The sequence below is a fragment of the Pygocentrus nattereri genome, chromosome 17 (assembly GCF_015220715.1).
Source record: "Pygocentrus nattereri isolate fPygNat1 chromosome 17, fPygNat1.pri, whole genome shotgun sequence".
Taxonomy (NCBI): Eukaryota; Metazoa; Chordata; class Actinopteri; order Characiformes; family Serrasalmidae; genus Pygocentrus; species Pygocentrus nattereri.
The window spans coordinates 1,417,209-1,436,267 of record NC_051227.1 but is presented as its reverse complement, the minus strand read 5'-3'; the positions used below and the strand labels follow the sequence as shown (position 1 = coordinate 1,436,267).

Sequence of the window (19,059 nt, the reverse complement as noted above, 5' to 3'; positions counted from 1 at the left end):
CCAGCGCATTACATGAATCTCTACTGCCTTTAATTCCACTTGATGAGAAAGATAAGCAAAATACATGGTTCTCAAGCATTGCTAAGTACAATAAAGGTTTCATTGAGGATGATAAAATATGGCTTTCTGAGGCTGATAAATGTTCAAGCAGGCCATTTTTTGACACTGTGCCATCCCAGGAAACCCCATGAGAGGGGAAAAATGGGTTGTCAAGACCACATTGAAAAGGAACCTCAATTGTCTCTTAATCTTCAGCATGATGTTCATGATGATGTGTTGCCATCTGCTAGTGTATCAAATCAAGGCAGTAGGTTAAGTTCAAAAGCGTTATCAACTTAATCCGCACATCTTAAAGCAGAAGCCGAAATGGCTGGCTTGCTTGCACGTAAACACATGCTCAAAGAAAAGCACGCAATTGAAGAACAGGAGGAGCAATTGAGGAGAAAGAAAGAACACCTTCAGCTTGAAGCAGACATAGCTGCAACTGTTGCAAAGGTCATTGTGTTGAGAATTGGTTCCACTGTGCGGAGCACCACTTCACGGAAATCCAATGGAATGGAATCATATTTTAAAACGAAGGACAAAACCTTTGAAGTTTTGAATGCTGATGCAGAGACTTTTGTTCCACAGACACTTGATGTAAATGCAAAAGGAAATATAACCATTGGAAATGCAAAGCCTAAAGTAAAAACACTTCAACAAAGTGTGAAAGGGGAGAAGCCTGCACCTTTCCTCATGGGGCCTTTTGATCCATCCGGACCATGTAGTACAATTCCATGTTTGCCATTGCAGCAAGCTGCTTGCCCAGTAACCAGTGGAAATCTGCTGTCCATTATGGAGAAACAAAGTGACCTAACTAGTATGTTGGTCTATCAACAAGGTCTTTCATCATTACCTAAAAGAGAAATTCCAGTCTTTGATGGCAGTCCTCTGCACTTTCATGCTTTCATGCGTTCATTCGAACAGGTCATCGAAGCAAAAACCAGCAATGCTGACAATCGCCTGCATTACCTTGCACAGTACACTAGGGGGCAGCCCAATGAACTTGTCAAGAGCTGTCAACATATGTCTGATGGTGCTTGATATGTGAAAGCAAAGACTCTGCTGTATGATCACTTTGGAAATGAACATGTGATTGCAGCTGCTTGTTTGAATAAAGTCCATTCATGGCCGTTAATCAGATCAGAGGATGGAAAGGCTCTTCAGGCATACACTCTGTTCTTACGTGGGTGTTGCAATGCAATGGAAGAAGTTCATGGCCTCTCTGATTTGAATACACCTGCCAATATGCTTGCTGTGATTAAAAAAAAGCTGCCATATAAGTTAAAAGATAAATGGCGAACAGTAGCATGTGACCTCCAGGAGAGGCAGCATCGCAGAGCTACATTTGTTGATATTATTTTCTTTCTTGAGCGTCAAGTTAAAATTGCTACAGATCCTGTCTTTGGAAACCTATGTGACATTCCTCCAACACATTTGACAGCAACGGGCAGCGATGGAGGGAAACGTCCTTATCCAAGGACAAAAGGAAGTAGCTTTGGTACAACTGTTACTGCTTTTGAGAGAAAAAATCAAACAGAGCCTCAAGATCGTCACACTTTTGTGAAGATTTGTCTGTTCTGCAAGGGTGGACACATGCTAGAGTCATGCTCTCTGCTTGATAAGAAACCTCATGATGAAAAGATTTCCTTTCTTAAAAGAAATGGCATCTGTTTTGGATGTTTGTGTACTGGACACATCAGCAAAGAATGTAGAAAACGCCTTTCATGTAAAATGTGTGATTTCAGACATCCAAGTATCCTTCATATCCATCACAAGGAGAAGAAAGAGGTCAAATCCGACACTGAAACAGATAACGTTCCTGTTACAGTCCAGACTAGTGGTCTTACTGGGGCCGGTGGACAAGACTAAGTTTGCCATTGTACCAGTTACCATCAAAGAAAAGCCAAAGAACAGTGGAAACATATGCCTTCTTGGACCAGGGGAGTTCTGCGTCATTTTGTACAGTGGGCCTCCTGGACAAGCTGAATCTCGCTGGGAGGAAGACCAAGATTCTCTTGCGCACTATGGGACAAGAGAAAGTGGTAGACAGTTTCATTGTGACTGAACTGGAAGTTGCCGGCTTGGGCAGTGATGTTTACAGTGAAATGCCTGACCTCTTTACTCAACATAGAATGCCTGTTAATGTGTGTAACATCCCAAAACAACAAGACCTGGATGACTGGCCACACTTGAAGCACGTTTATCTGCCAGAAATTGAGGCGCATGTGGAGCTTTTGATTGGCATGAACATGCCCAGAGCATTGGAACCTCTGGAGGTTGTCCGGAGTGTAGGTGATGGACCTTTTGCCATTAAGACTGCTCGGTTGGACAGTAAATGGGCCACTTGGCAGGGAATGCTGCGGAAGTCCAGGATGTCCATCAACAGTCACAGCCAACAGAATTTCTGCTGTTACGCTCGACAAGTTATGGAAACAGCAGTTCAAGATGGACTTCCCTGAGAGCAGCCAGGATGAGCAGCTGGGGCTATCATGGGAAGATTCCAAGTTTTTGAGGATGGCTAGTGAGACCGTGACTCTGAGCAATGGGCATTATAGCATTGCCCTGCCTCTGAAAGACTGGGACATAAGAATGCCTGACAACCGTGTGATTGTGGAACAACGTGCCTTAAGCTTGAAGTGAAAGTTCATCAGAGAGAAAGATTTTCACAAAGTTTACACTGCTTTCATGGAAGATCTCATATCCAGGGGATATGCACAAAGAGTGCCAATTAAAGATTTGGAGCGCAGCGATGGCAAGGTTTGGTATATTCCCCATCATGGGGTTTACCACCCTTTTAAGGGGAAAATCCCGGTTGTCTTCGACTGTGCAACATCATTTCAAGGCGTTTCTCTTAATGCGCAGCTCCTGAGTGGCCCTGACTTGACAAATGCATTGGTTGGTGTGTTGACTAGGTTCAGGAAAGAACCCGTTGTGTTGATGTCTGACATCGAAGCTATGTTTCATCAGGTGCGTGTGCCAGAGGAAGATGCTGACCTGCTGAGATCTCTCTGGTGGCGATTTCAGTCAGAGCATGCAAGAGTATAGGATGGGTGTTCATTTGTTTGGGGCGACTTCTTCTCCGAGCTGTGCTAACTATGCTCTATGGAAGTGTGCAGAAGACAGCAAAACACAGTTTAGCCGGCAGGTGATTGACACAATCTTGTACAGTTTCTATGTGGATGATCATCTTGCTTCAGTAGCCTCCGAAGAGGAAGCTATATCTCTTTACATCGACCTTGGAGACATCTGTGTTAAGGGTGGCTTCCGCCTGACAAAGTGGAAAAGTAATAGCCGCAATGTTCTTGCTGTAATACCTGAGGATGAAAGAGCAAAGGAAGTTAAGGACTTAGATCTGGACTGCGATATTTTGCCTGTTGAGCGAGCATTGGGAGTGCGGTGGTGTGTGCATTCAGATGCATTTAAATTCTATATATCTATCCCAGACAGACCATTGACCCGCAGAGGAATCCTTTCCACAGTGAGCTCCTTCTATGACCCTCTGGGGTTCCTTGCTCCTGTGCCAGAGGGGCATAGGATGGGATGACACTATACCATCCATAGTTGCTCAAGAGTGGAAAGATTGGGTGGGAGAATTGAGTTTGTTGGACAACCTTAGCATCAGATGATGTTTAAAACCTCCTGACTTCGGAGAGACGACCACTGCTCAGTTACATCACTTTGCGGATGCAAGTGAGAAGGGGTATGGTGCTGTTACCTACCTGCTCCTGCGTAACAGTTGCTCACACACACACAGCCTCTCTGTGTTTTGGACAGACAGTACCTCGGTGCTGAAATGGATCAATAATGAGACATCTAGGTTTCGTATTTTTGTAGCGAAGTGTCAGAGATTTTAAAGGCTTCTAAGGCCTCCCAGTGGAGGTATGTGAACACAACACACAACCCCACAGACTTTGCTTCCAGAGGTATGAGGGCAGAGCCCTTTTTAATTAACACTGAATGGATATCTGGTCCTGCGTTTCTTATGCAGCCAGAGAAAGAGGTTGGTTAGTATAGTGGTTAACACCTCTGCCTTCTACACTGTAGACTGGGGCTCAACCCCGCACCAGTGCAAGCACCCTACACTATACCAATAAGAGTCCTTGGGCAAGACTACTAACACCACCTTGGCCTTCCTGTGTAAAATGACCAAAATGTAAGTCGCTCTGGATAAGAGCGTCAGTCAAAGGCTGTAAATGTAAATGTAAGAAAGAATGGCCTGTAAACCCAGAGTACTTGCAGGAGCTCCCATATGAAGACCCTGAAGTTAAAGTGTCTGCCGCTATTAATGCTTTGCAAGCAGATGGTGATGGTCTGTTGGCTCATTTGATTAATCGTACTTCATCTTGGATACGCCTTGTCAGGGTGATGGGTTGGATCTTGAGGTTCAAGACATTGCTCTTGCATCGTAGAAAGGACAAGGCACATTTTCAGTCTGCATCTGATTCATCTCAGCGTAAGGATGTTCATCACAGAGTGGGGTTCTGTGATGGCTTTCTCTCGTTGGAAGAGATTAAGGATGCTGAGATGCAAATAATAAAGTTTTGTCAGCGGAAGAGGTATGCTGAAGAAATCTCCTGCCTCCAAAGGGGTGAGGGTGTGAAAAGAAGTAGCTACATCTATAGGTTGAATCCTGTTTTGGAGGATGAAGTGCTGCGAGTTGGCGGATGTCTTAGTAGAGGTGTTATGTCTGAAGATTCCAAACGCCCTGTCATAATCTCTAAGGATTTTTACATTTCCAATCTCATTTTACAGCATATCCATAAAGAGGTGGGTCATAATGGTAGGAACCACATTCTCTCAAGGCTGCATCAGAAGTATTGGATTCCTGGTGCGGGTGCTTTGATAAGAAGCATTACGTCAAAGTGTGTGGTCTGCAGACGGCTTTGTGGATCTCTAGGCCAGAGTGACCCCTGAGAAACCTCCATTTAGTTTTGTTGGAGTGGACTATTTCGGCCCGTTTGAAGTAAAGCGTGGGAGAAGTATTGTGAAGCGATATGGAGCCATCTTTACGTGTTTAGCGTTTAGAGCTGTACATATTGAGGTTGCCTCATCTCTTGATACTGACTCTTTCATTAATGCTTTATGCCGTTTCATCGCAAGACGAGGCCAGGTTCAAGAGCTGCGTTCCGACAATGGTACCAACTTAATGGGAGCAGAGCGTGAGCTGAGACAAGCTATGGAAGAGTGGAATCAGGAAAGGATTGCTGATGCGTTGGCTTTGAAGGGGGTTAATGGATCTTCAACCCTCCAACTGGATCACACCATGGTGGAGCATGGGAGCAGTTGATACGTTCCATCAGAAAGGTTCTCAACTCCACCTTGCAGACACAGTATTTGGATGAGGAAGGCCTTCAAACTGTACTTTGTGAAGTGGAGTCGATCTTGAACAGCAGGCCCATTACACAATAATCCACCAATCCCAACGATTTGGAAGCTTTAACACTGAACCACCTCCTCCTTCTCAAGTCCAATCCTTGCTTACCACCTGGTCTGTTTCAGAAAAATTATCTCTATGCATGTAAGAGGTGGAGACAGGTCCAATACATATCTGAGCTCTTCTGGAAAAGATGGATTAAAGAATATTTGCCACAACTTCAACAGCGCCAGAAATGGGCACAGATTAAATGCAAATTCATTCCTGGAGATTCGGTTCTCATAGTGGATGACTCTGCACCTTGTGGTTCCTGGATCATTGGCAGAGTCACAGCAGCTGTACCAGACAGGAAAGGACTTGTACGTCAGGTCTGGATTAAGATCTCAACCAGCCATCTATGTAGACCGGTCACAAAGATATGCCTTCTTCAGGAGGCCTCTGACTCATGACATCTTGGAACCAACTTGATGCAACTATAATATGACTTGATGTTGAACATTAGACATACATCGTAGACTGACTTGATATCTAGGCTAAGTGCTGGTAACCTCTGGCCTATGACTGACTGATAAGAAGAAGAGAAGAAAAGAGAAAATAATTTAGATGGAGTTTGAGTACACTGTGTTGATTCATTGAGAATCTGTGAGGTTGTATGCCTTGGATTGTGGTGTCGGATGTTTAATTATTACAGTGTGGTGATGTAATAATTAGGGGCCGGAATGTTGCAGACAGGCGTAGGCTTGGGTTTAGGTTTTGTGTGCACCTGGGTAATGACGTGCACGATCTCGGTCACGTGGTGTTGGTGACGGTAATGATTTGTAATATCACCTGTTCACTTGCTAGGTGTGAGTGAGTGGGTGATGGGGGGGGCTACTTTTTGCTGAAAGTTAAACGCTGTAAGTTACTGATGTGAACGTTGCCTTTGAACTGCTAGCCTTTGGACTTTTATGCTGTTTGTGGATCGCAGGTGTGTGTGGAGGCTGAAGTTTCTAATGCTTGGATACTTGATTTTTGATACAGAATAAAGCAACGTTAACTGAAGCTTGGACTTACGTGGAACAGCTGGCGCGTCGGGCATTAGTTTCCCCTATTCAGCTGCTCTGCGACTTTGAAGTTTTGAACATTCCTATTAATTGTCTTAGGCCTTCTGCTTAGTCCCACAGTGTGACCTTCTTTTCACTCTAGCCATAGTTTAGTTTCAAAATAAAAGTTTGGTTGAAAAACTTTGAACTATTGGCAAGGCAGCATGGCCTCCCGTCCACTCACTGACCTGGAACAGCCTTGCTTACCTTCATAGATCAATCCAGCATATCGGGTCCCAGCCCCATAGAGCCACTGGTTGAGGCTGGCTTACAGTGTTGGCCAAGTATTACACCACCCTATTGGGACTTAATAGAGGCTGACTATTTTAAAGTTCTTAATTTCAATTCAAACTTATGCTAACTTCAAAGTAAAGGTTAGGTTCACAACCTCATTACAGCTACTAGTGTCAGTTAGTTCCAATATAAACCCTGACCAGGTTCCAACTTGCTTAGTTTCTGGCATAAGACCAGACCAAGGGTTCTCATAGGTTTGTACACACTGGATGAAGCTGGAGGCCTACGCAGGTCTTGTAAAGATATTAATCAGAATATATAATCAAGTACATGCAGACTTCCTATTAACTGTCTTAGGCCTTCTGCTTAGGCCCACTATGAACTTCCTTTCACTGTATCCATGGATTAATTTCAAAATAAATGTTTGGTTGAAAAGTTTTGAACTATTGCCAAGGCAGCATGGCCAAAGTTATAAAATAAAAAGCTATGATATTTGTTTTACACAATGCCAGTGTCTGCCATGTGTGAGTCTGAGGTAGATAAATGAGATGCAGTGTACACAGGGGATAGAATACTGATATGTACATATTCCACATTGTGAATAAAAGATGTGCAAGATGGCCGTCTTTATGTGCACGCATAGATTTGCTGACTGAAGTTACAGTGAGATCATAGTGAGTCTGTTCGGGGTGTCGTTGCAGTGTGGATTGTCGATGATGATGATGATTCAGAAGTGTAGTGATGGGCACATAGACTGAAACACCAGCACCAGTGTAATGTAGTGGTTAACACCTCTGCCTTCTACACTGTAGACTGGGGTTCAATCCCCACCTGGACAAGCACCCTACACTATACCAATAAGAGTCCTTGGGCAAGACTCCTAACACCGCCTTCACCTACCTGTGTAAAAATGATCAAATTGTAAGTTGCTCTGGATAAAAGCGTCAGCCAAATGCCATAAATGTTCAGCAGCCTGATGGCCCAGGGGATGAAACTTTATCGGAGGCGACTCATTCTTAACATCTATATCTTCTCCCACTTGGCAGCTGTGTAAACAAACAGTGATTGGGTGGGTGGAGTCCTTTAGAATCCTCTGGACTTCCTCAGGCAGCAGCAGGTGTATAAATCCGGGAGGTTTGGAAGCTGGACCCTGGTGATATGCTGGGCTGTCTGTTTCTATCTTTTGAAATGAAAATGTTCTTCAATTCAATCCAAAGTAACAAGATTTATATTATAATTAGCGTTTTCAAAGTGGTGTGCAAAAAATGTTTGTTTTCATTTGACAGTGAGGATATATATGCATAAGCCCAGCTCTTTGTCTTAACCCTCACTGGACACTTTATTGGAAACACCTTTAGCTTCACCTTACTGGTGTACAGGTAGAGACTAGCCCATCTATTGAAGTGCAATCATTGTTTGTTTCCAGTGTTTTCTGGCTTCAGCATGAAGCATGTTTGAAACATTGTATTGTATTGAAATGGAAATGTTCCTCCATTTAATATAACAGGATTTTATTTCTAATAATTTTAGACAATTTCTATGGATCTACTCATCAGATGTTCATACAACATAAAGTGCAGCTGTTGTTTTTAAAACGGTGTGCAAAAAGTTTGATGTTTTCATATGACAGTGAGGGTGTACATGCATGAGCCCATTTCTTTGTGTGTTCAAATGAAAAAAATCTATTTGTTTTTTTTTTTATATTAATTCCATTTTGTGGCTAAGCGGATTACCTATCGTTGTTCTCAGTTCCTGGCTCGATCCAATTTCCTTCCAAATAACAGTTGAACTCTTTTTGGGTGGTGCATTTTATTGAAAGATTATTTTATTCAAAATTCTCACACTCACATTTTAAATTTGTTTTCTATGTGTGATGTGTGCTTATTTTCACTTTGTACCTGCTCCTCCAATTTCCTCCCGTATGTAATTTAGAAGCATTTTCAACTAATTTCCATTGATTTCATTTGAGTTCATTGACTTGGTTCTGCGCATATCAACAGACAATGTCCATTGTCATTGATTCAGTTGAGGTCTGACCACAAGGCTACTCATCCTGACAATATACGGTAAATCATATTTACTCTGACCTGCTTTTTGAAGGAGAGTGAATGTAATTTTTAGTGGTTTCACACTAAAGTAGTTGCTTTTCTGTTGATATTTGTCCTCTAAATATCGATGTTACTGTCAGTGATCGATCATTAAAAATGAATGAGTGGTCATTATTCTCGAATTGTGGATTTGTATAATAGGACTGGTCTGATCATGTTGAGAACATTATATAAAAACCGACTTTTGGTCTTTTTTATTACTAGATCTTACACCACCAGTACACAGTATTGTTGAGAGCACTGTAAGGAAATCATGTTGCTTACTTCACTGTAAGAAAAGATCTGCAACCACCTTGAAGACTTTGGATACCTTTACAATAAACTTGATGCTCCAAAAACCACTGCTTAATCTCTATAGACATGATTGTTGTAACCATTTCTGAGTTTTCACAGCATATAAAGACATTACACAATTAAAATGAACATAATGCAAGCAAAGTCTTTATTTACTTCTATCACGTCACACACTGCCAAATGCTTGAAATGCGACTGATGGAAACAACAAGTGAATAATATTTTACTGAGAAAGTGAGTGAGAATGGGGAGGTTAAGACATTGACAGAGGCTTTGACTTTTTAAAGTATTTAAATCACTACAGTATTGTAAGGTTAACAATAAACTGACTCTGAGACACACAGGCTACCAAGATTATGAAGCTACTGGCTCTGCTAAAACATGAACTGTTTATCATCTGAGACAAAACTAAAACATTACATTTATTAAACTTGATTGCATGTTTTCCTTTTGTCAAAATACTTTATTATACTTCATTATAGTCAGATTTAAACAAGTGTAAAGATCTACATTCCTGTGATTTTATTCCTGTTAATGTGCGTTTTATCTGTGTCTTCACTCTCTGGATTCAGGTAGTCCATAATTCTCAGCAGTGTCTCCTCATCAGAATTCTCAGCTGTTTCTTTATGTTCTGCTTGTGTTTCTTCTGGCATACTTTTCCCATCTTGTGCAAAGTAATCCTGGACAGTGCGCTCGAGGACCAGTGGAGCACGCCTCTGTCTTTCTGCAAACATCTCTGCTGCAAGGTAACTGGCAAGCTCATCTTCACGCACAGTGTCATCATAGTCAGCCTCATGCTGATTTCTGCTGTTCTCAGAGAACGTGTAATCAGGAAGTTCTCTCTCTGCCATATAATAATTTAATGCAGACTTGTACTGATTTGGCCTTAGGAGGGATTTATTAGGCTGTGCTGCATTATCCAGTCCAAGGATCCTTAGGATGTTTTGAGTAACTCTGGTTTTCTCTGGTGTTTCCAGTGGCTGTTGGTAGACTGTAGTTGGATGTAGGCTGTAGGCTGGATTTTTGTATGTGTTGTATGAGCTAGTGTAACTAATTGAGGGTGTCTTTGACTGTGCTTGTCTGTGCTGCCAGGACTTGTCAGGTTTCTTAGTCTCTTCATCCTCTAGCAAGTCTAGAATGTCTTCTGATGGAATCTGAAGTTTTTTGGAGATCTGAATAAGCTGATACACAGACTGGGGATCTACGCTGTATTGCAGCTGAGCTGCCCTTCTCTTCTCTCTTTGTTCATCTTCCTCCTCTTCCTGTTCCCCTGTTTCCTCCTCTCTGTCACTCTCTTCCTCCTCCTCCTCCTCTACTTGTTCTTTCTCTTTTTCTTGATCTCTCCTCTGATTTTCTGTCCCTGTGTTCTCTAGAATTTTCATCAAGTAGTAGTTCACCAACCTGTTGATGTCATCTGGGTCCTTCACTTTTTCCATCTCAATCACATCTGATTGGTTGGATCTTTCATCCTCATCATCTCCTTCCACATCATTGCCCTTCTTATACTGCTCTTCTTCATCTCCATTACCAAATCCATCATTAAACTTGTATCCCTGTGCTTCTTCTTTCTCTTGTTCTGTTTTTTGCTCTAGTGGCATCAGTTCTTCCTCTTCTCCTGCTACATCCTCAAACACTGTTTTTTTCTCCCTGTACTCATCATCATCTTCATTACTGTTTTCACCATCACCATCCTCAGTATCCTGCTGTTTGCTGTGAGCTTTAGAGTTTGCGATTCGACTGAGCTCCTCAAACACTGATTGGAGGGTGGCCAGTTTTTGAGGTGTGTACTGTTCTGCATTCTCGTTACTCCGTTTAAGGGGCTGATTTTGGCCTCGCTCATCCTCGAACATCAGTGGAAACTTTCTGTGGCGTCTGCGGATGCCTTGATTGGCCCACATGCTCCTCCCATAATTCATGACATCACTCTGCCTGTGTTGCTGTTGTTTTGATTCAGAAGCAGGTGAGAGTGGAAAAAGTGGATCGGTGGGTGTAAAAAAATTGCTGGTAGCTCTGTAGGGTGTTTTCAGAGAGGTCCTTTGGTCATCAGTCTGCTGCAGGGTATTGAGAACTGCCTGGATCCAGTGTTGACCTTTATTTTCCTCTTTTTCTTCCACTCCATCCCTCTCCTCTTCCTCTCCTCTGCCATTATGCCTTCCTGTTGATGTCTTTTCAGGCACAGCAAGCTGTAGCATGGTACGTACATCATTTAGGTCATTGTTGGTGACTGGGTCATGAGGTGTTCGCTGATTAAGGCTCTGGATGTACTGCAAGGCTTGTAGCATTGCTGCACTTGGTGGTGGTGGTAGGGCTTGAGAGCTGGGGCTGAAAGTGACAAGCCCATTGCCCCACAGATGAGGCTCCCTCAGTGTTGCCCCCTGAACCCAAGTGTTCAAAGAAAGGAACAGGAGGAGGAAGGAGTGTGACAAAACAAAAGACAGGCCTGGAGCATACAGTTGTGGCAATGACTGCATTGTTTCACCTGTGAGACAGAGAGAGGAGGGATTGAGAGGAGTTAATTAAAGTTCTTAAACAAGTGTTGTATTACTAAATGAAATGTTACAATTTCTAGGGTGCTGTAGAATAATAATAATAATAACCACGGGTTCAAGCACGTACAAGCAGTACCAGCCCTTCAGCAGTTTAGCCCATCAGGTGTAAAAAGGCCTCAAGCTGTTTGAATCTTGTTCAGAGGCCGAGCGAATAGAACCGAAATGTCAATTCATCAAAAGGCCTTCAGTTTGCATAAACAACGAGCAGAGGTCTTTACCCACATTATAAGTTTCCATTCATATGTACTGAGCTACACTGGTTTGTAGAACATAGATGTCAGAACTACATGACGATTGGCAGCATTTCTCACATAGTAGCTTTTACACAGTGGACTGGTTCAGTATTTAACCCATTGACTTGATGTAGGCCATAGAGAGGCCTAATGCAGTAATAAGGAGCCCTTTAGGTGTAGAGCAGCTCAGTGAAACTGGGTCAGAATCAGTCAAAAGGCCTCAATATATCATTATTGATCAAGGACTTGAACCATAGACGTTGACCAGGTTTTGGTCAGAATGACCTTTTGACCTTTGTATAAAAAGCCTTTGTATAGTGAAATCTTTTAACAAATAAGGCTAAATACCAGACAAGCAGTACAATTTTTGACATGACATGCAATTAGAAAGTTGTTCAGGTGAGTGAACTGAGTCATATAGCACCAATTCTTTGTTGATCAACCTTGTAATAACATTGTAATAGCAATTTAATTGATTTTGAAGTGTTTTTGAGTGCTGAAGTGCCCCCTAAAGGCCTATCTGGACGAAAAGTTGCATGCACCCTTACAGTCTCAGTGTGCAATGATGCTTAAAGTTTGGAGGTGATCTGGCCAATGTTCTTTGAGTGACAGTAAATCAAGTTAGAAATGCCATGACCGCAGTAATTAGTTGACTGATCCACATGACCCGGAGTCGAAAAGTCAAATTTTTTTTGATAATTATTTACCTAGAGAGGCCCCAGAATCATTCTAGACCAAATTTGAAAAGTTTGGATCAAAATCCAGAGACTAGTTTGAAAAGCATGCTTTTCAAACAGTTAATGATTACTAAAAAACGGTGAAGTGTTTTAATAAACATATATTGGGAAAATTGTTTAGCATGATGTACTACAGTGGACTCATATGGAATTTCCACCAACCTTCTAAGAATATAGTAATAACATGTAATAATAAGTTTATTTTATGAATAGCGCCCCCCAGTGGTCAAATCTTTTGAAACTTGACTGGTTGTTAGGAAATGGATACTTGTAGACACCATTCAAGTTTCATGATGATTGGTCAATGTTAATCCTGTCAAAACCCTGCTTAATTCTGATTGGCTGATGGCGAGCACAAATTTCAATGTATCAAATTGTCCTTAAAATATCACATATAGTATGGGGAGTAGATGCTGCCTGCAAAGTTTGAGCTTGATAGCATGTACGGATACTGAGAAACAGCTATATAGCATTAACCCCGCCCCCTAATTACATATGCGCATAAAAATTGAAGTCATTCCTCAGAATCTTGTGCCGAACGTGTATATCAAGTTTGAAATTTTTTGGCCGAACGATGCTTGAGTTACAGATTTTTCAATTAATTCTCAATTAATTTGAATTTATACAGACGTGTTCATTTGCATATGGCAGCCATGTTGTATGGAGAACTCAATGTTTTTGATGATTTTTGATGTTTAGGCTCTTCTGAATTTTTTGAGACCAAATACATGAGGATCAGGCGAAAATTGGCGGACTAGTTCGCAAAAGTACGTTTTGCATATTTTGCAATATTGCAAAAAATCTAAGTGGGCGGAGCTAAACGGTCCAAATACAAAAGTGGTTTGTTTGGACCCAAGAAACCTAGAAAAAAATTTGCCACGTCTGGCAAAAATCTGGTTTAGGAGATATAGGCCCAAATGCGTTGAACTTCGCTATAGCGCCCCCTTGTGGCCGACTGGGCTGATTTTCTTGCGCCTGAGTAGCAGGAGGGACTACTACCAATTGACCAAGTTTCAAGTCTGTAGGACTTACGGTTTGGGCTGTGCGTTCTGTTTCAGGGCAGAAAAAGAATAATAAGAAAAATCTTGACAAAAACAATGGGGTTCTTGCACTGCGTGCTTGAACCCTAATAATTTCAAATTTGTATAACTTTCCAGACGTACTGTTTTATAGTCATCTATTGTGCCTGTGACGTGTCCTGTTTTGATCTTTATACGAGTTGTTTATACAGGTAAATTGATGGATATAGTGTTCCTACACCTTTCTCTGTCTACATGCACCGATCAGCCATAACATTAAAACCAGATCATTTCAACACTTAATGTCCATTTTATCACCTCCACATGTAGTTCTACAATTACAGACTGTAGTTCATCTGTTTCTCTGCATAATTTGTGAGTCCCCTTTCATCCTTTAATGCTCTGGACCCCCCACAGGAGGTGTTTAAAACTTTTGCAGTTGTAGGACCGTAAAGTGCACCCATATGGTAAGCAGGGCTGATAAAATGGTTGATGAGTGTAGATTTGAATGTCATGCCTGAATGGTGTACATGTGAACTATTAGGAACAGTGGTGTAATTGAAGGGAGTGCAGGGGCCCAGAATAGAGCTTAGCCAGTAAACTAGTCTATAGCATCACAGTTCGTGTTCACATCTTCGCAAAATGAACAAGAGGAGGAGATACAGGTGGGGTTGAGAGAGCATCCTTAGAATAATCAATTCAGCAAGAGAGCAGCAGGTCAGATTCAGCCTCCTCCAGCTAGAAACTGTTTCCCTCCGTCAGGAGATGCCACATTAATCCACCACCAGCCAAGATGTTCTTCAAGTTCAGTGTTCGCTTACAAAAATAGTCCTGGTTCTGCTCCCTAGTCTATTCATCTTACTGATTGTACACATTTTTTTTATTTTTTAATTTAAGTTTTTATTTATTTATTTATTTTTAACATTATAATTACAGAACAAAACTGCTACATTTAAAGGACAGAGGGCAACACTGAGCTTTAGCTTCAAGTGTTCACGTATTTAAATTATGGTAAGGAATGGAGCTTTATTTACGCTGGAACTGTTCCTTTATTTATTCGAGTTATTCAAGAGAGCTTTATTGTCATATGCACAGCAGGACAGGCAGTTACACTGCACAGTGAGATTCTTACTATAGCTGCTCCTCCATTTCCCCAAATATAATTTGAACATAATCTCAGAAGAAAATAGACGAACACTAAAAGCAAGAGTAGAAAAGTACAGTTTTATGGGCAAAGTTGAAAGAAAACACGTCATGGACTCGTATTAAGGATGAAGGGTTTAGCATCACATAAAGAAGTGTAGATCTGGAATCACTTCATATTGTAAACAAACAATAACAGGCATTTTAGAAAATTATATGTGAAGTTGTTTATTTAGGCAGTCGGTGTTTATTTGTTCCAGAAACATTAACGTGAGAATAAACACACGTGGACAACTACAGACACCGGTGTGATTTAATGAGCCACTATATGAATCTGGACGGGAGGAAGTCCAGTATTTACAGTCACCACCCAAAACCTAGTTTAATAAGCAGGTCTTCATTGCATTAAACCAGGCGCTGCTGATGGAAGAGAAGAAATCCATGAGATGGAGCCAGAAGTCAGGAGCCACATCTGCGACCTTTAAACTGTATACAGTTATAAATATATTCACCTCGCCTGCCGAACAGCCAACCCCACACACATGCGTCGCGCTGTGGTCGGTGGAAAGCCTTATTGGGGGAGTATTTACGGAGCGCGCAGGTCGCAGCCATGCACGCGCTAAAAAGACTCAGAGTCCAAATCGCTGCCGCGAGTCAGTGACTCATCGTCGGTTACTACGGAGACCGGGCGGCGCACACGTCCCGCAGCTACACCCGCTCACGCTTTTAACGGCTGAGGAAAAGACAAAGTGGGCTACTGGGTTCGGGTTTACTGTACTGACAACTCATATATTACATATACATATATATGCATTACTATGAAATCATCATAAAAACCAAATACCAGGCAAATACTTTCGTAAAAAGCTTTGGAAAAGTGCTTGTTTTGTTGATTCCGGCTTGTAAGGACGTTAAGGCATTGAAATGCCACTCACCTGTGCTACAGTACGCTTAGCGGAATCTCTTGCATGCGTGGCGCATCGCTCCACCTCTTCCTCCCTCTCAGCAGCGGTGTCCGACAGTGTGCGTGTGCCTGTTCAGAACCGCGGACAGCAGCTCCGCCCGTCACTAAGAGGAGCCACCTGACCCGCGCGTCATCACAGCAACATACGCAAAAACAGATGCGCGCACACACATTTCGGCTGGCCGTTCAAGGCTCCTTCTGTGTCAGACCATCATGCAGAGCGAAAGGAATACGTCAGACGATTTGTTATGGCTCCAAACACAAGAAACGCCCACCACTGCTCAGTGATCACGCACACACCCACTGGAACAAGTTTCCTCGCAACAGGCTCAGATGACTAATATTAGCCCTCATGTTTACCTTAAACAGTGATCAAAAGATGGTTCTTCAAGGGTTCATTAATAAAGGCAGTGGTTAGAGCCATGGGTTCTATCCACAACCATTTCTATATGGTTCTTTCTATGGCGAAACAGATTGATGGAGAATGTATTGTATGTGGTTCTATATAGCAGCCAGACGGATTCTTCTAAGCTTGATATCCTAACAAGAGCAAAGCTTTTTGGTACTGTCTAGAACCATTTTCAAAAAGGTTCTATATATTCTACATCGGTTTGAAAAACCGTTTCATAATGCAAAGAACCGTTTAAACTCAATGAAGCCATTCCCAGACGTCTTTTTCAAAAGTGTAGCCAGTGGAGGTGAAGCCTAATGATGCTGAAAAAACAGCATGGTCACGATCGACAAAACAATATTGGCCCGCCTTTGGGTCCAGGAGTGCTGTGTGTGGGTCGCAGACAGAATGCCAGTTTTTTGGGGTTTGTTTTCAAACTCTACAGAACCATTGTTTCATACACAATATATCCAGCTTGGTAGGGATTATTGTTATTATGGTCATCCGGAGTCGGAAACGACTTGAAGGCACTTATACTTGGAAAGAATTTTCAATACTTACTTAACCCTTAATACTTAATCATTTGTGGTAGCCAACATGGCTGGGGCCTTAAAGAGCCTTAACGTTTACTGTTTTATTTGCGTAGCGTTAATGGGAACTACTGCTCACACGTTAACTGACTACTTTGCAAACGTTCGTCCAAGCAGTGGCTTCTTCTGGTCAATGCTGAGGCTTTGCCTAGGCTCGGTCTGAGCAGCTGCAACTGGATACGACTGCATCTCACAGCTAGCGGCAGCAGCAAAGTCTTCTCCAATCAGACTAGAAGAGATGGGAAAACTGCATGGTTATGATGAATATTGAAAACATTTTAAATCATGAAAAAATGTGAATGTTTTCACATTTACAGAATACATATGTGGGAATTGTCCTGCATATAAAAAAAAATGTTAGTTGACAAAATTTTACATAAAAGGAGTGACGTCGTTGTCTGTTGACTTGAAAATGTGTCAGTAGTTTTTTGTTTGGACAATGATGATTTTCAGTGAAGGTGGATTTATGCCCAGCTCTGTTTTACCCTGGACAGAGAACCAGGCAAGTGATGACTCACACACAGAGCTGCAGAGCTGACAGAAAGAAAGGGGGAGTGGCTGTGTGTGCGTGTGTGTGTGTGTGTGTGTGTGTGTGTGTGTGTGTGTGTGTGTGTGTGAGAGAGAAATAGACAGAGAAAAAAGGGGGGGGGGGGCACACCCCAAATGAACAAGCTAAAGACAATAATACAAGAACAATATAAACAAAGAATATGATTTGACAGTATACAATAGTGAATATAGAACAAAATAAAGACCTATCAGAGTAACAACTGAAGAACAGATGTATGAAAATCAATCACTGTTACTGACTAGTTGCTGTTACAGACTGCCACTGATAACTGACACTGTGTGTGTGTGTGTGTGTGTGTGTGTGTGTTTGCATTTTTGGTTGCATGCCATGTAGTATGTTAATATAAGTATATTAATAATAATAATAATAATAAAAATAATCTGTGCCATTTAGAATAACTTAATTTCCTCTGCTCTCTCTCTGTCTCTCTCTCTCTTTCACAAACACACACACAGAGTGTTTTTATTATGCATTTTTTCTTTGTCCCTCTATTTTTAACAATTACCATTTCTCTTTTGCCCACTGTGTGCAAGCAAGGGCAGTCTTGTGGTGGCAAATTAGGTTCCGTCTTGGTCAAAGCTTTTGACGTCATTCTTTCTTCTAATCGATTTTCTTTCTCTCTCTCTCTAAAGGAGTATGTGATGCTGTGTGTGTGCATACTTGTGCAATTGCTTTTTTATCTGCTTTAAAGGGATAATAAGGGACTCATCTGATTTAAAGGGATTGTACTTTTTGTTCCTTGTTGCATCGTCTTGTTCCTGGAGGAACGTAATTTCACTCCACTGTGTACTTGTACATAAATGGAATGACAAAAGCCTCTTGACTTGACTTGAGTTCACTGCTGTTCTGACCCATACAAAAACTTTGGAACTCATTGAAAATTAGAATGGTTTAAATTGCCGCACTACAGCTCAAGAAATTCAAGAAGTAATTTTTTTCCCACTAAGGTCCCTGTAAACAAGACCTTCAACAAGGCTTTGCAGCAGCCAGCTAGTTAAACATTCCTAAGTCATGGCCAAAATCTCCTGAAAAACCATGAATATTGCAAGCAGGGTTAACCTTGTGTTCACCACCAACACATAAAGCAAAAGAGACTACTATTCAATGTTGTCAAAATGTGAGAGATCCAAACACCTACATCTCAAACACTGCTTGAAAAAAATAATGAACAATGGCAAAGTATCTGGCTCAGATTGTGGTAGTGGGAGTGCAAGTGGCGGGCCGCTCATTTGCTCCAGCTTTACGTCAAGAGGTTGTTGCCAGCCAAACTGTAGCAGAGGCAAGAGACAAGCAAGCAGTCTGTTGCAGCGTTCCGCTTCACTGGGATGATCATCCAAGAAGTCCAGAAGATTCTGAACGCCTCGAGAGTGAAAACCGAGGAAATGCAGAAGAATTATGAAGAAGTCTAAGGGGGCCAAATGAGCTTAGATTGCATTTCTGTTAATTGGTGCAGCTTAGCTTTTTAACTTTATCAGCAGCAAGACTTAGAACATGTTGTTTAGGTCTATGGCCATCTGTTCATCTATGGTATGTGTACTGGACAGTATAGTGAAAGCCTGAGTTTCATAAATGAGTGTTTTTTTTTTTTTCCCTGTCGACTATGAATGAACAAATTCGAGGTAAGGTCAGGAGCTGCTAAAGATTGTAAAAGTAAATTTTGAGGAGTTGAACTTGTAGCAGTAAATACAACCATTTCCATAAAAGTCAGGTTGTTGTGCAGAATGTACA

At 41.8% G+C, this 19,059-nt stretch overlaps 1 protein-coding gene across 1 annotated transcript; it reads right to left on the bottom strand.

The window, feature by feature from the left end:
• Nucleotides 1-9,253: 9,253 nt before the first annotated feature.
• Nucleotides 9,254-15,978, bottom strand: scg2a (secretogranin II a). The gene is made up of 2 exons (XM_017708879.2): nt 15,751-15,978; nt 9,254-11,613 (listed from the first exon to the last, which is right to left on the bottom strand). Exon 2 carries the CDS (start codon nt 11,603-11,605, stop codon nt 9,641-9,643), a length of 1,965 nt encoding a protein of 654 aa, XP_017564368.1. The 5' UTR covers nt 11,606-11,613; nt 15,751-15,978; the 3' UTR covers nt 9,254-9,640.
• Nucleotides 15,979-19,059: the final 3,081 nt, after the last annotated feature.

Coding starts and splice junctions, on each gene's coding strand:
- scg2a (XM_017708879.2), bottom strand. CDS start 11,605: ATGCAGTCATTGCCACAACTGTATGCTCCAGGCCTGTCTTTTGTTTTG.